The 12950-nt window shown below is 42.0% G+C and overlaps 1 protein-coding gene across 8 annotated transcripts in view; it reads right to left on the bottom strand.

Moving 5' to 3' along the window:
- madd (MAP-kinase activating death domain) overlaps positions 1–12950 on the bottom strand; it is a 178246-nt gene that overhangs the window by 83912 nt on the left and 81384 nt on the right. For 6 of the 8 annotated variants that reach the window (XM_060911682.1, XM_060911686.1, XM_060911689.1 and 3 more), the window contains exons 5-12: positions 12207–12516; positions 10181–10312; positions 9933–10046; positions 8255–8335; positions 4080–4136; positions 3103–3275; positions 2364–2599; positions 1260–1419 (exon numbers count right to left, since the gene is read on the bottom strand). In XM_060911682.1, the coding sequence (XP_060767665.1) occupies positions 1260–1419; positions 2364–2599; positions 3103–3275; positions 4080–4136; positions 8255–8335; positions 9933–10046; positions 10181–10312; positions 12207–12516 (1263 nt within the window). The remainder of the gene's footprint in view (positions 1–1259; positions 1420–2363; positions 2600–3102; positions 3276–4079; positions 4137–8254; positions 8336–9932; positions 10047–10180; positions 10313–12206; positions 12517–12950) is intronic. The other 2 variants (XM_060911687.1, XM_060911688.1) reach the window with 1 other exon arrangement.

Raw genomic sequence — 12950 nt, 5'->3', positions numbered from 1 at the left:
TCGTTCATGTTTGTGGTGCCATTTGTTTGCTGACGCGTGTTGAAATGGAAGATTGGTTGTTGACATGATTTCCAGTGATGCTTTGGTGTTGCTGTGGATCAGATGTGTTGAGTAGCCTGACTGTTTTTTTTCTTGCGTGTGGTATCATTGTTAATGCAAGGTTGTTTTTTGAACGTGCCAATGCGGACACGATTTCCCCTGATGAGTTATGACTTCAGACGCGATGCGTGTGTGGAGTCCGCGTGATATGTGCGCAAGATAGGCTTCTCATGTGTTTGGAGATCCGCGCTCTGAGACAAGCGCGAGCACACCCCCCCCCCAAGGGAAAAAAAAAAGGGACCCCCCCCCCGAAAATATCGGCATAGTTCGAACACTGGGTTGGAGAAAGTAATGGCAAATAGTGAGTGCACAAACCACAGAAGGTAAACTGTACACAGCGCCAGGGCAGTGTGATGCTATGTCTACTTTTAGATTGTGTTAGCTTATCAATGAACACACTCGTCACTCGACGAGTTTCACGTCTTTACGGCGGATACTTAAACGTGCGTTAGGTATTATTGTTGCAGTCTAAGCAGTCACTGTAGCAGCTAGATGAGCGAGAACCGAAAGGGTCCGTGCCATAAACCGTTATTTCTTCATGTCCAAAATGGCGGTCGCGCTTACGAAGGTCACGTGAGTGAAAAGGGTCCATACATCTCCACTGCTGTCAGTAGCCAATTCTCATCAAGTCTCTCGGTCAAATGTCGCACGAGTTGGAAGCGTGTCTGGGCGCGTCACAAAATGATCATTAAGGAGGAAGAGCTGCTATCATGAACTGCATAGCATCATATTCGTTTGCATTGCATTGTATCATGCTGAATCACATGGTGTTGAATCAAATAGTGTCAAATCACGCTGCATCGCAATAGGGGTGAATCATATCGTATTGCATGACTGGTTTCTTCATATGCATCTTCAGTGTATCGCATCGAGATGTGTATCGCATCAGCCTTAGTGACAGAGATGCACATCATTAGAATTAAAGCTAAAATTCTCAATCGTGGCTAAACTGCTAAGTGCAGAAAAATGGAGAATCGGTCAGTCTCGTACAGATTTCTAATGCGCCTGCAGTTTAACTCTGGGCGACTGGAACACTTTTCCGAGGAGCCTCATCAGTTAACGCAGCCTCTTGGATGAGTCACATATAAGTCTCATCACTCAAACTGACTACGAGGTGTGTGTTTTTTCCCCGAATTAGTCAGTAACCATACGTTTCCTACCTGTCGTCTGTAGGGTCCGACTCATTACCATCATCCTCCAGTGGTCCGCTTATAGCCTCCGCAAGCTGCGAATTTCCATCATACACACGATAAAACACAGGCTGCAACTGATGAGCATACCACTTCGGCTTATCACCTATCAGGGAGGGGTCATACACATCTGAAACACACACACACACGTTAAGTTTAAAACATGGAACCAAAAAAATGTTTCTCATATCTCTCATCTCATTATCTCTAGTCGCTTTATCCTGTTCTACAGGGTCGCAGGCAAGCTGGAGCCTATCCCAGCTGACTATGGGCGAAAGGCGGGGTACACCCTGGACAAGTCACCAGGTCATATTAAAAAAAAAAAAAAAAAAAAAAAAAAAAAAAGTTTACACTTAAGCTAGCCGCACACTACGCCGATCCACGCGGTCCCGAACCGACCCATTTGAGAGCCGACTCCTGACAGGGCACGCACATATCCCCAACTAACTCACGACTGGTGACGAGCGTAGTCGCGATTGAAGCGACACCAAACGAGATTATGCGAACTAAGCATCATAAACATTCCGCTAAATATCACGTGACAACTTAATAGCTTTGTGATTGGCTATTGGATATAGTTACTGTTAAATCCAACACTTGAAGATGCTACAGGCTGAATTACAAATGACACAACACGGAATATGTAGCGCACTATCTAGGCTGCATGAGCTATTATTTCCAACCTTAAATAGTGCACTTATATAGGGGAGTTAAAGCGACTTGGAATTCAGCCACACAACTTGAGCAGAGTGGCTTTCCAGCCCACTGTGTCTATGGATAAAGCTTCAGTCTATGGAATTACAGTATATACCTGCATTAGGTGCTACCAACACGTATTTCTCGCGCTAGAAATTGTGTTTAATGTCGTCACGTGTTCTATGCGAAAGATATGATTGGCTATTGCTAGCGACTCTCGCCGATCAGTCTGGCTCCCGATTAGTTTTTCGAATCGGCTGTGAGATGAGTCGGTACCATCGAAAACTAGTCTTTACGCCTGACTCGCGACTTCAGTTGGCTCGGTACGCTGAAAATCGGCGTAGTGTGCGGCTAGCTTTATGCTGTGTGTCCTCTTACTATTATGAATCCTTTGGAAGGCCAAGTTTGTAGGGTTCAGGGCCCACTCCCCATAATATTCCACAGCCTGTGTGTGAGAGAGCTTCTCGGCAAAGCTGGTGCGCCGTGGCCGTGATGCCAGGAAAGACGTGGCCTGAAAGGCTACCACAGGTCGTGGGAAGAGTCGCAGTGTGCGTGTGTGCATCTGAAACCCCTGCAGTACATTTGGGGAGTTGAAGAACCTCACCATCGCCACCCTGAAAAATGAAAATAAGGAGAAGTTTTCCAATTTATCTCCAAAAAAAAAAAAAAAAAGAATTGTATAAAGTTGAACTTGTAATCTATATACCCTACAACCATCCAAAACAAGACATAGAAAATAGCCTGAGATGAACCTGCAGGAAAAAGCCAAAGTTTTGCCAAGACCATGCTGGGAAGACTCATTCGAGATTGTTTATATCATGTTAAGAAAGACATGCAAACCATTTTTGAAAATCTCTCTCTCTCTCTCTTAACACACACACACTTTGGTTACTTGTAATAATTACAGAACACTCGTGAAAAACACTTTGTTGGTAAAAAATAAAAAATCACCATGTCTTTATTTATTTATTTATTTATTCATTCATTCCTCAGGGTATGCAAACCCTTTGCACACAGCTTTCAAATTTGTTGAACCAAACCATTTTTTGAGCTTATTTTAAACCAAAAAAACCCCACACACAGTTTTAAATTGGGATCTAGTGCTGACAAAACTGACCTTGTGGCCACATCCACAGAGTCGACATCATTTCCGTAAATAAGGGGGTTAAACTCCGTGGAGGAGGGGGAGGACTTATCACGGCCTGGGGGCAGAAGAGGCAAATCTTGACCCTCCTGGAACTTCTCCAGGTTTAGAATAGGCTGAGTATTCAGACTCATACTGGCCAAAGCCTGGGAGCAACAGATTGAAGGAGAGAGATTGAGAAAGAAAGAAAGAAAGAAAGAAAGAGAGAGAAGAAAATGAACAAAAATACACACACACACACACACACACGGCTGACAACGTCTGGGCTCAAAGCTTATAAGGGCAAAAGGGTGAAGGCAAGCACTCTCACTTCAGGCAATGTTTCATACACCGTACTCCACATTTAATGTGGAGTAATTACTTAATAATTATAAAATTCATTGGATAAAAACGTCATCTAATCATCAAGGTTATCATCTTAACCCTGAGTCTAATTGCCTGAAATGGGCTGCAGATTTAGTGGGTTAAAAACATTAGAAGAGGGTGGGTTCATCACACTGAGCTATTCGTAAAGCACTCTGGGTATAACGGCTATTGCAATCTATTGCGTCTCACCAAAACAGCTGGCATTCCAGCGCCTTTACGCACTGTTGACAATCAGGCTGGCCACAATGCCAAGTCAAACACAAAATCCATTGGATTTTCAATCTGCTCATTTAGGGTCATAACCGCTGGCTAATGTATGGAGGCAACATGAGTGCTGGGGGATCCAGACATGCTCAAGCCAAACTGTGTGAGTAGCAGATGATCACATTTATTTGATGTGCAAAAGTGTGTACGATTGTGCACAAGTTTGACAAAAATACAGACAGCTGTGCGCATCTGTGCTAAAGTGTGCAATATGTCGGCAGCGTGTGTATACAGGAAGAAAAAAAAAAAACAAACAGGAAGACAAAAGATTCCATGCAGGTAGGAAGCATGGCACGTTCCAGAAGCAGAGATTTAGGAACCTTTGTGTCGGAGGTGAAGATCTGCTTTTGGGTGATCACAGTCAACCTAACCAGACACTGGAACACAAGACCAAACAGAGGAAGCGTCACATGATTACCGACCCCAGCCAAGTGCTGGTAAGGATCGGCAGGGCATGTGACTGTCTTACAGCCTAAAAGCATGAGGACAGAGAGAGTGGGTGATCAAGTCTCGAGGGGGAGACTGGGAAAAAAGAAAAAAAACCCACAAGAGACAGAAAAAAAAAAAAAAAGATACACAGAGAGCACATTTTGTACAATAGTCAATAAAAAAGAAAAACATAAGGACATTAAAACAGTATGAGGGAACACGGACGCTTTGCATCACAGACAGACAGACAGGACAGCCAATCAGTAAAAAGACTGTCTAGTTATCAAAGTGATAACTTTGCTACAGGTCTAAACTGATGAATGGGTAGAGATGAAGAGAAAGCAGAGGGAACTGTTTATAGGGAAAAATACAAACAAGATTGTATGTTGTATAGCATTTGAATTATTACTTTAAGAGTGCAATCAATTTGTTTTCTTACAGTAACATTTTTCTCCAAAATTAAACACATACATTGGTGTCTATATTGCCTGAGTCTGACAAGGGGAAAAAAAAAAAAAGGCACAATTCTCAAAGCTGTTCACACGGATGAACACACACATTTAGGAAAATGGGGAATAGAACAGTGATGATCTGGGGGTTATAACTCCGCACACAGGTTGTCAGTGTATCGGGTCTGATTCAGTTTGTATCACTGAGTACAGAATCATGATCTATGACTTATCGCTGATATTGATACAAGTGTTTTGAGTTGATCTACGGAATGAGAAAATGGAATTTGGGAATTATTTGGTTAAAACGACTGTGGGAATCATTAAGCGGGTTTCCATTAACCTGCTTAAGGCACAAGTTGAAAGTGCAAACTTAAAAAAAAAAAAAAAAAAAAAAAGAGTAACTGAAACACGCGAGTTTTGGAAAAAAAAAAAAAAGGGGGGGGCAAACATCAAATATCGCAAAAAGGTTTATATGCTCGCATCAGATGGTTTTTCAGACGAATTGACAAAGCAATGTAGTAACAATGAAAAGTTATTCCATGAAATCAAGTTGTATATGAGCTGTGGAATACCTTTCGTTCTATCCACATTCACTGGATTTTGAGAAACTGAACATTTTTATTTTCTGCAAATTCGATAAATAAAACTTTATACAAAACGTCAGACAAAATCATTTCTGCTTAGAATGTAAACAAACCGGTGAAATGACCATAGCAACTTGTGTGGGGGGGATGCGATAATAATTCTTGAAAAATTAAAAAGGTACGTTCTTACAATCAAATACTTTTGTTCCATATTTTGTATTTTTTGGGGTTTTCTTCTTCAGCATTTTCTGGTGGGTGGCAAACCAACTTAAAGTGCACATCACGGGTAAATTCAGGAGCGAGATCAATGTAATTCTCCTATTTTATATTAAACTTTGGTCAAATATCTGTAACATTCTGCATTCTCTGCACTTTTTTTTTTTTTTACCTTGCACAATACCAGAAAAATTCAGTTGAAATCAAGCCATTTGAGGTGAACTGGTCCGCCTCTGAAAAAACTTGGCATTTGGATTTCCCGGGAAACATTGATTTTCGTGACGTCGTGTGCGGGACGCCTCCTTCTGCATCCTACGTCAGCGCTGGTTTGTTTATGAGAAAACGACCTGGTGGTTTTCTGCAAATTTCTTCAACGTTATCGCGTAATTATTAAAATGGTTAACGGATGTATCGTAGGAGGGTGTAGCAACACCAATCATGATGGGATTAGTACTCATCGTTTCCCAAAAGACCAGACAATGAGAGAGAAATGGGAGCGCTTGGTCTACACAGGCTGTGCACTGAAACCGTGCAAAGCTCGCGCAGCCTGCTGGCGCTTCCGCAGATAACGTCACGAATCTGGCTCCAGACTCCGTTGGGATTTTTCCAGACGAGTTTTATTTTTTTCTGCTGTAGACAGATGACCTTGTGCGAAATTACCCTTCTGGATGAGTGTGTAAAGGGACATACTTTCATATTAAAAAAAAAAAAAAAATTGGTCCAGAATATGCACATTAAGGGTGCATTACCGCCACTGAATGAGCTTGAATGTGGAACAGGAGATGTTGGGGTGGACGACGACACCTATATCGTTTTAGCCATTTCGGTTTCTTTTAAATACTTAATCATTTTTGGGGTTTTGTTTTTGAGTAGAATTTTTATTTTGTCCTTGGTTGATTCAGCAACACACTCCGCCATTTTGTTTTTCTCTACTCATGGTATACGAGTTGATATCCAATAGAGTAGAGTAGTCCAATCCAGTAAAGTAGCCAGAGTGCGCAATTGCTCATATCCAGTCAATGTGGATAGGATAATATATAAACACGCTTTTCGCATTTAAGAATGACCTCCCAGAATTCCCCGATATGTGGTCGCTGTTAAGGCCAATTTATGCTGACAACCCAGTCCTCGCAGATGGCGTCGCAGACAGTGTCTGCGTAGCCCCCCCACCTTCGCAGACACTCTGCGCGCACCTCCCAAAAATTGTGACCACCGCAGAAGCCTCGCAGACAGCGTCGCAGACAAGAGGGCTCTGATTGGTCCACTCTACATCCGCTGTACATGCACTTCCGCTTCCCTACTTTCCCGGTTTGGTTTGTTTTCACGACCAGCATTTTTAAAAACACGAGCGAAGATGGAGCAGCACGAAGAGCGGTTGATCGAGGAAGTGAGGAAGTTCTAGTCATTATAAGTAACCGGAGGGTAAACACTCCACTAACCACACCCACCAACTACTCCTAGCGATTTCGCGCCCCCTTGCGTTGTGGCGGTGAATAACATCGCGCACGCCTATTACTCCCCGCTCAGCGATAAATTACAACTGTCTGCGAAAAGCTATCTGCGAAAGCCTTGTCGCAAGAGCATGCAGAGGCCCTTGGGTATAAGGGGTTTGCCTTTGTTACTGTGTGCATCTTATGCCCTTCATCGCCTTTGATTAAATACTGCCACGGCTATCGCTTGTGGATGCAACTGAAATCACCGTGCCACTACTGCGCTTAATCGAAATCACTATCACGAGAAGCGATAACCCAACTTTAATTGTATAACATGACTTAATACAAATACAGGACCATTAGCAATTGTATTTTGTCGACTTTTTAATATATTTTTTTAAAATAGCTTATATTTTGTGCACAACTGCAATGGAAACCCACCTATTATATAGTAAGCAAGTGTTAAAATACAACTAATATATGATCAAATACACTAGAATTAACTTTCCGTCGTATATCTGAGTACAGCTCGGTTCTGAATCAGACCTGGGTTCTGGATTATGATCTAATCTGGGTTAAGCACTTTACTTTAGGGTCTTGCAGTTAATTACTTTACAACACTTAAGCAGATGGCCCGAGAAATTGCATTACCTCCAAAAGCTAGAACAAAAAGAGGAAAGAAAAAAAATGCATTCATTATACCACATTTCGATAAAACAGGAAACATAACTTCTACATTATGACGTGGAACACAGGACCGAAGGCTGTTTTCACACCTAATTCATTTACTAAAGTCTGTATTAGAGTCTAATTTCTCGAACACTGCATCTGTATTTGGCGTAGTTTGTTTTACACAGCACTGATTTAGAGACCGTTAAATTATTTGCACATGTGGGTGTTTACCGGCTGGTCAGAAATTTGACGGGCTGTGCTTTGAAGGATATTTATCGGTTGGAATTGTTTTACATCTCCAAGTCAAGTAAGTGCATTTGTTATTAAAGAAAAGAATACTATTAGTTGCTAAATACTAGTTGAAAACATACCAGTATTACAGGGTCAATACATTTCCGGAAGTTACTAAACAACGCTCATATTCTTGGCCCATGTCTATTGCTCACTGCAATAATGAAAGATTTTTTTCAAAATGGATTTAAAAAGTCATATTAAGCAAAATAATCGTCTTCTTATTCATGTGCTTTAGAAACAACTGGTTGGCGCCAACAAAAATAGGTGTGAAAGCACCCTAATCAAAACAGCAAGTGCTACTGCTTAAAAACCAGCAAAAAATATTAAGCCTTACTAATAAAATCGTAAGAAATGAGGCTTAGAAACATATCAATCTAATTGGTAGAAAGCAAATACCTAATTGAGCTTATTTTACCTGCTTCAGGTGTTTCTTCAACTCTGTGGCTTCTGGTTCGGGCAAAGGTGGGAGTATTTCTGCATTGTTGGGAGCAATGACCTGTGAACATACAAGATGAACGGATATACTAGTGCATCTCAAAAAAGTAGAATACCATGAAAAAGTTCCTTTTTTTTCCATAATTTAATTCAAAAAGGTAAACTTTCATATATTCTATATTCATTACGTCTAAAGTGAAATATTTAAAGCCTTTTTTGTTCTAATTTTGATGATTATGGCTTATAGCTCATGAAAATCAGAAATCCAGTATCTCAAATTATTAGAATATTCCCGAAGATCAATCAAAAAAAGGATTTACAATACAGAAATGTCCAACTTCTGAAAAGTATATTCATTTATACACTCGATACTTGGTTGGGGCTCCTTTACCATGAATTACTCTATCAATGCGGTGTGGCATGGAGGGGATCAGTCTGTGGCACTGCTGAGGTGTTATTGAAGCCCAGGTTGCTTTGATAGTGGCCTTCAGCGCATCTGTATTTTTGGGTCGGGTGTTTCTCATCTTCCTCTTGACAATACCCCATAGATTCTCTATGGGGTTCAGGTCAGGCAAGTTGGCTGGCCAATCAAACACAGTAATATCATGGTCAGCAAACCATTTGGTAGTAGTTTTGGCACTGTGGGTAGGTGCTAAGTCCTGCTGGAAAAGGAAGTCAGCATCTCCAAAAAGCTAGTCAGCAGATGGAAGCATGAAGTGCTCTAAAATCTCCTGGTAGATGGCTGTGTTGACTTTGGACTTGATAAAATACAGTGGACCAACACCAGCAGAAGACATGGCACCCCAAATCATCACAGACTGTGGAAACTTCACACTGGGCTTCAAACACCTTGGATTCTGTGCCTCTCCACTCTTCCTCCAGACTCTAGAACCGTGATTTCCAAATTAAATGCAAAATGTACTTTCATCTGAAAAGAGGACTTTGGACCACTGAGCAGCAGTCCATTTCTTTCTCTCCTTAGCCCAGATAAGACACTTCTGACATTGTCTCTGGCTCAGGAGTGGCTTGATATTAGGAATGCGAAAGTTGTATCCCCTTTCTTGAAGATGTCTGTTCGTGATGGGTCTTGATACACCGACACCAGCCTCAGTCCACTCCTTGTGAAGCTCTCCCAAGTTCTTGAATCAACTTTTCTTGACAATCCTCTCAAGACTGCGGCCATCCCTGTTGCTTGTGCACCTTTTCCAGCCACCCTTTTCAGCAATGACCTTTTGTGGCTTACCCTCCTTGTGGAGGGCATCAGTGATCATCTTCTGGACAACAGTCAAGTCAGCAGTCTTCCCCATGATTGTGGTTGTGTGTACTGAACTAGACCGAGATACACACCGTGTTCATACTGTTTTCCTCAAACTTGAAATGAAATATTCTAATATTTTGAGATTTTTTTTTTTTTAATGTTTTGGTACTGCATGCCATACTGATTAAAATTAAAATAGAAAAACGCTTGAAACATTTTAGTTTATGTGTAATGAGTCTATAAAATATAACATTTTCACTTTCTTAAATAACTGATGGAAAATATTGAACTTTTTCGAGATGCACTAGTATAATGGGCTTGGGACGAAATTAAAAACGGCAGATTTAATGGATAAACAGTTTGGTCAGACTGTCTGACTTCTCGGATACAGATTACTGACCCTGTTGCAGTCCAGATCCACCAGCCAAACATCATCAGGCATTTTAAAGTCTGATTTATACAGGAAGAAGCTGGCGGGCACACCAATGATGTATGGAGTGGGTGCTAGTAGGAGCTGGAAAGCAGAAAAGACAGAGAGAATGAGAGGATATAAATCAAGGTAGAGATGGAGACTCGCTGCTCTTATACACACTGCATGTAAAGTCTAGTACTGGTGGTTTATTCCATTTTCCAGTCACGTTACGGTACCTGTTCAGCTGAAGCCATGCAGGTGGGAAGCAGAGGGATGACGGGGAACATGTACTCCAAAGGATAGATCATGGCCACAAAAGCCATCACGCTCATGGAGAGGGCATTGTAATCTCGAGACTGAAGTACCACCTACAAACAGCAGAGAGGACAAGACTTTTTTTTTTTGTTTTTTTTGTGCGCGTGCATGTATTGTAAAATACACTGAATTTATACTGGTAGATCTTTTATGAATTTATACCACACCATCAACTGTAGCTTAGGACTGCGATTGTCCAGTGACTGCTTTTCAGTGTAGCACGATTCCCACACACTGATTTACGCTCCTTTTTAATTCCTTTTTTCTTTTATTAAGGTTTGCCACAATAAATACAGAAATACCGGAGCTCTTATTTTATTTCTTTTTCTATTTTTTTTTCCTTTCCTGTGTGTTTGTGTAGTCTGATGTTTGTTTGAGTGTTTTGTCCGCCGGTTGTGGTGTTGCTCCGGACCCAGTTTGGGGCGTCGGTTCCCTCCAGGCCTTGGTTCGCTGTGGGTGATGCCTGCGCTCCCTGCTGTGGACTGCAGTGAGCCTGTTGCTCAATTTACATCGTGGTTGTCCGGCGCTCTGCGCTTTAACGCTTGGCGTGATGTTCCGAGCGATGTTGCTCGGTGGTGTCGCGGCGGCTGTGCAGGCGGTTTGGGACACACCAGCGCTCTGCGTGGCGGAGCTTCTCTGCTCGCTTTGTGGATCCACGGCGTGGTGTTCGAGCGATGTTGCTGACGGCGACACGGCGGCGGTGCTGGAGATGTGGGACTTGTTTTCGTGCGCCTTTTGGTGGGACTGTGGCTGCTACACCATGGGAATTACATCCTGACCCCTACTCGGTGGACTTTTTACTTTTTATTTTTTCTTTCCTTGTCTATAATTGTAAAGCGTCCTTGGGTTTTTTGAAAGGCGCTATATAAATTTAACTTATTATTATTATTATTATTAATAACAAAAGTGGCAGGAGAAGAATACAGGGCAAAGCCCCAATTAACATTCAACCCCTTAACACATATTTAGAGGATTAAAAACAAGAAAAACAATAAATATAAAAAATAATTATCAATTGACTAAGTAACAAAAATATCCAAGTTAAATAAATAGAGATCATGGTGCCCGGTATGAGTATAATCTTGAATTATAATGACTACGAAGTAGTTTTTTTGACCTCAGGAACTGACGTAGACTGCTTTATATAACTGAGGAGACTGTTCCTAAAAAAAAAAAAAAGCAATCCCTTCTGACGGTCACTAAAAAGAGATCACATGACATAACAGTAATGCAGTGAAGGTTTTGCTTTTCCGCAGGTCACTAATGAACAGCTACATAGTTTGGGGACTGCATTACACGCTTTCACTGACGTCTTTGCTTTCTTTTTTTTTTTTTTAAATGCGATCAGAGTGAAATGCAACGCAGTGAGGTGTGGATTGCTTTTAAAGGTGGATCATATTCAGCTCTGACAGACTTTCAGCGATTAATTCTTAAAAAGCAATCCCGAGCTGATGCTTTTTGATTAAAAGGGATGTAAGAGAAACGCAATGAAGGTTTGTTTTTCAGCAGGGAACGTTTTTTTCCCCCCTCCGCACATCATAAATAAAAAGCGATGCCGTTTGCATCTTGTATTTCATGTTATTTGAGCTGTGTGACTGCTTTACCGTTGGCACAGAATCTTATCCATACATTTCACAAGTCTTTTCATGCAGAAACATTTGATCTAGTTTTGCTTTTCCAGTCTAGTTCCTCCCCCAAACCTGAAGCTTTTCAAAACTCAAACCATCAACTCTCTATGTAACTTGAAACAAAAGGTGACCCAAATTAAAAAAAGGTACAAACATAGTCAACATAACTCAGTCTGCGAAAGAGACATTGCTGTTGCGATGCAATAAATTTACTGAATATTTTACATTAAAAAAAAAACAAAAACCAGAAAGACAGTTTCTGAGTACGAGAACATGGTTACTAAGCTAGAGAAGAGATTGTGGGCAGCTTCATACATACCTTGTGTTCAAGCAGGATGCAGCTGAGCACCAGCAGGCAGGCGTCCACTCCCAGTAGCTCCAAGGGTAGATGCAGCGGGAAGTCCACAAGACAGAATCGGGACGAGTCGGGCAGGGCGAAAGTAAGCGCCGGCTGCAGTTCTGGAGGCAGCACTTCCACGTCGACACGTCGCATGCCTGCCACAGGCACTGGTGAGCGCAGCAGCCTGTACACCCACGATTCCATTTCCCTCAGGTCATGGAGCAGCTGAGTACCTTTCTCCTTCTCTTCGACGGAAAGCGCGCCAGCCAACACACGCCACATGGCGTCCCTGTCGAATAAACGCACACGTACACGCAGATACATAAATATCTTCAGGATGAGGATTGTTGTCAGAAAAATTAGACCGTACTGTGCAAGAGTCTAAGGGCCTCTGCATGCTCTTGCGACAAGGCTTTCGCAGATAGCTTTTCGCAGACAGTTGTAATTTATCGTTGAGCGGGGAGTAATAGGCGTGCGCGATGTTATTCACCGCCACAACGCAAGGGGGCACGAAGTCGCGAAATCGCTAGGAGTAGTTGGTGGGTGTGGTTAGTGGAGTGTTTATCCTCCGGTTACTTATAATGACTAGAACTGGAGTCGTATAGATGTACGTACTTCCTCACTTCCTCGATCAACCGCTCTTCGTGCTGCTCCATCTTCGCTGGTGTTTTTAAAAATGCCAGTCGTGAAAACAAACCAAACCGGGAAAGTAGGGAAGCGGAA

Source organism: Neoarius graeffei, chromosome 27 (genome assembly GCF_027579695.1).
Source record: "Neoarius graeffei isolate fNeoGra1 chromosome 27, fNeoGra1.pri, whole genome shotgun sequence".
Lineage (NCBI taxonomy): Eukaryota > Metazoa > Chordata > Actinopteri > Siluriformes > Ariidae > Neoarius > Neoarius graeffei.
This window is presented reverse-complemented; position numbering and strand designations above follow the sequence as displayed.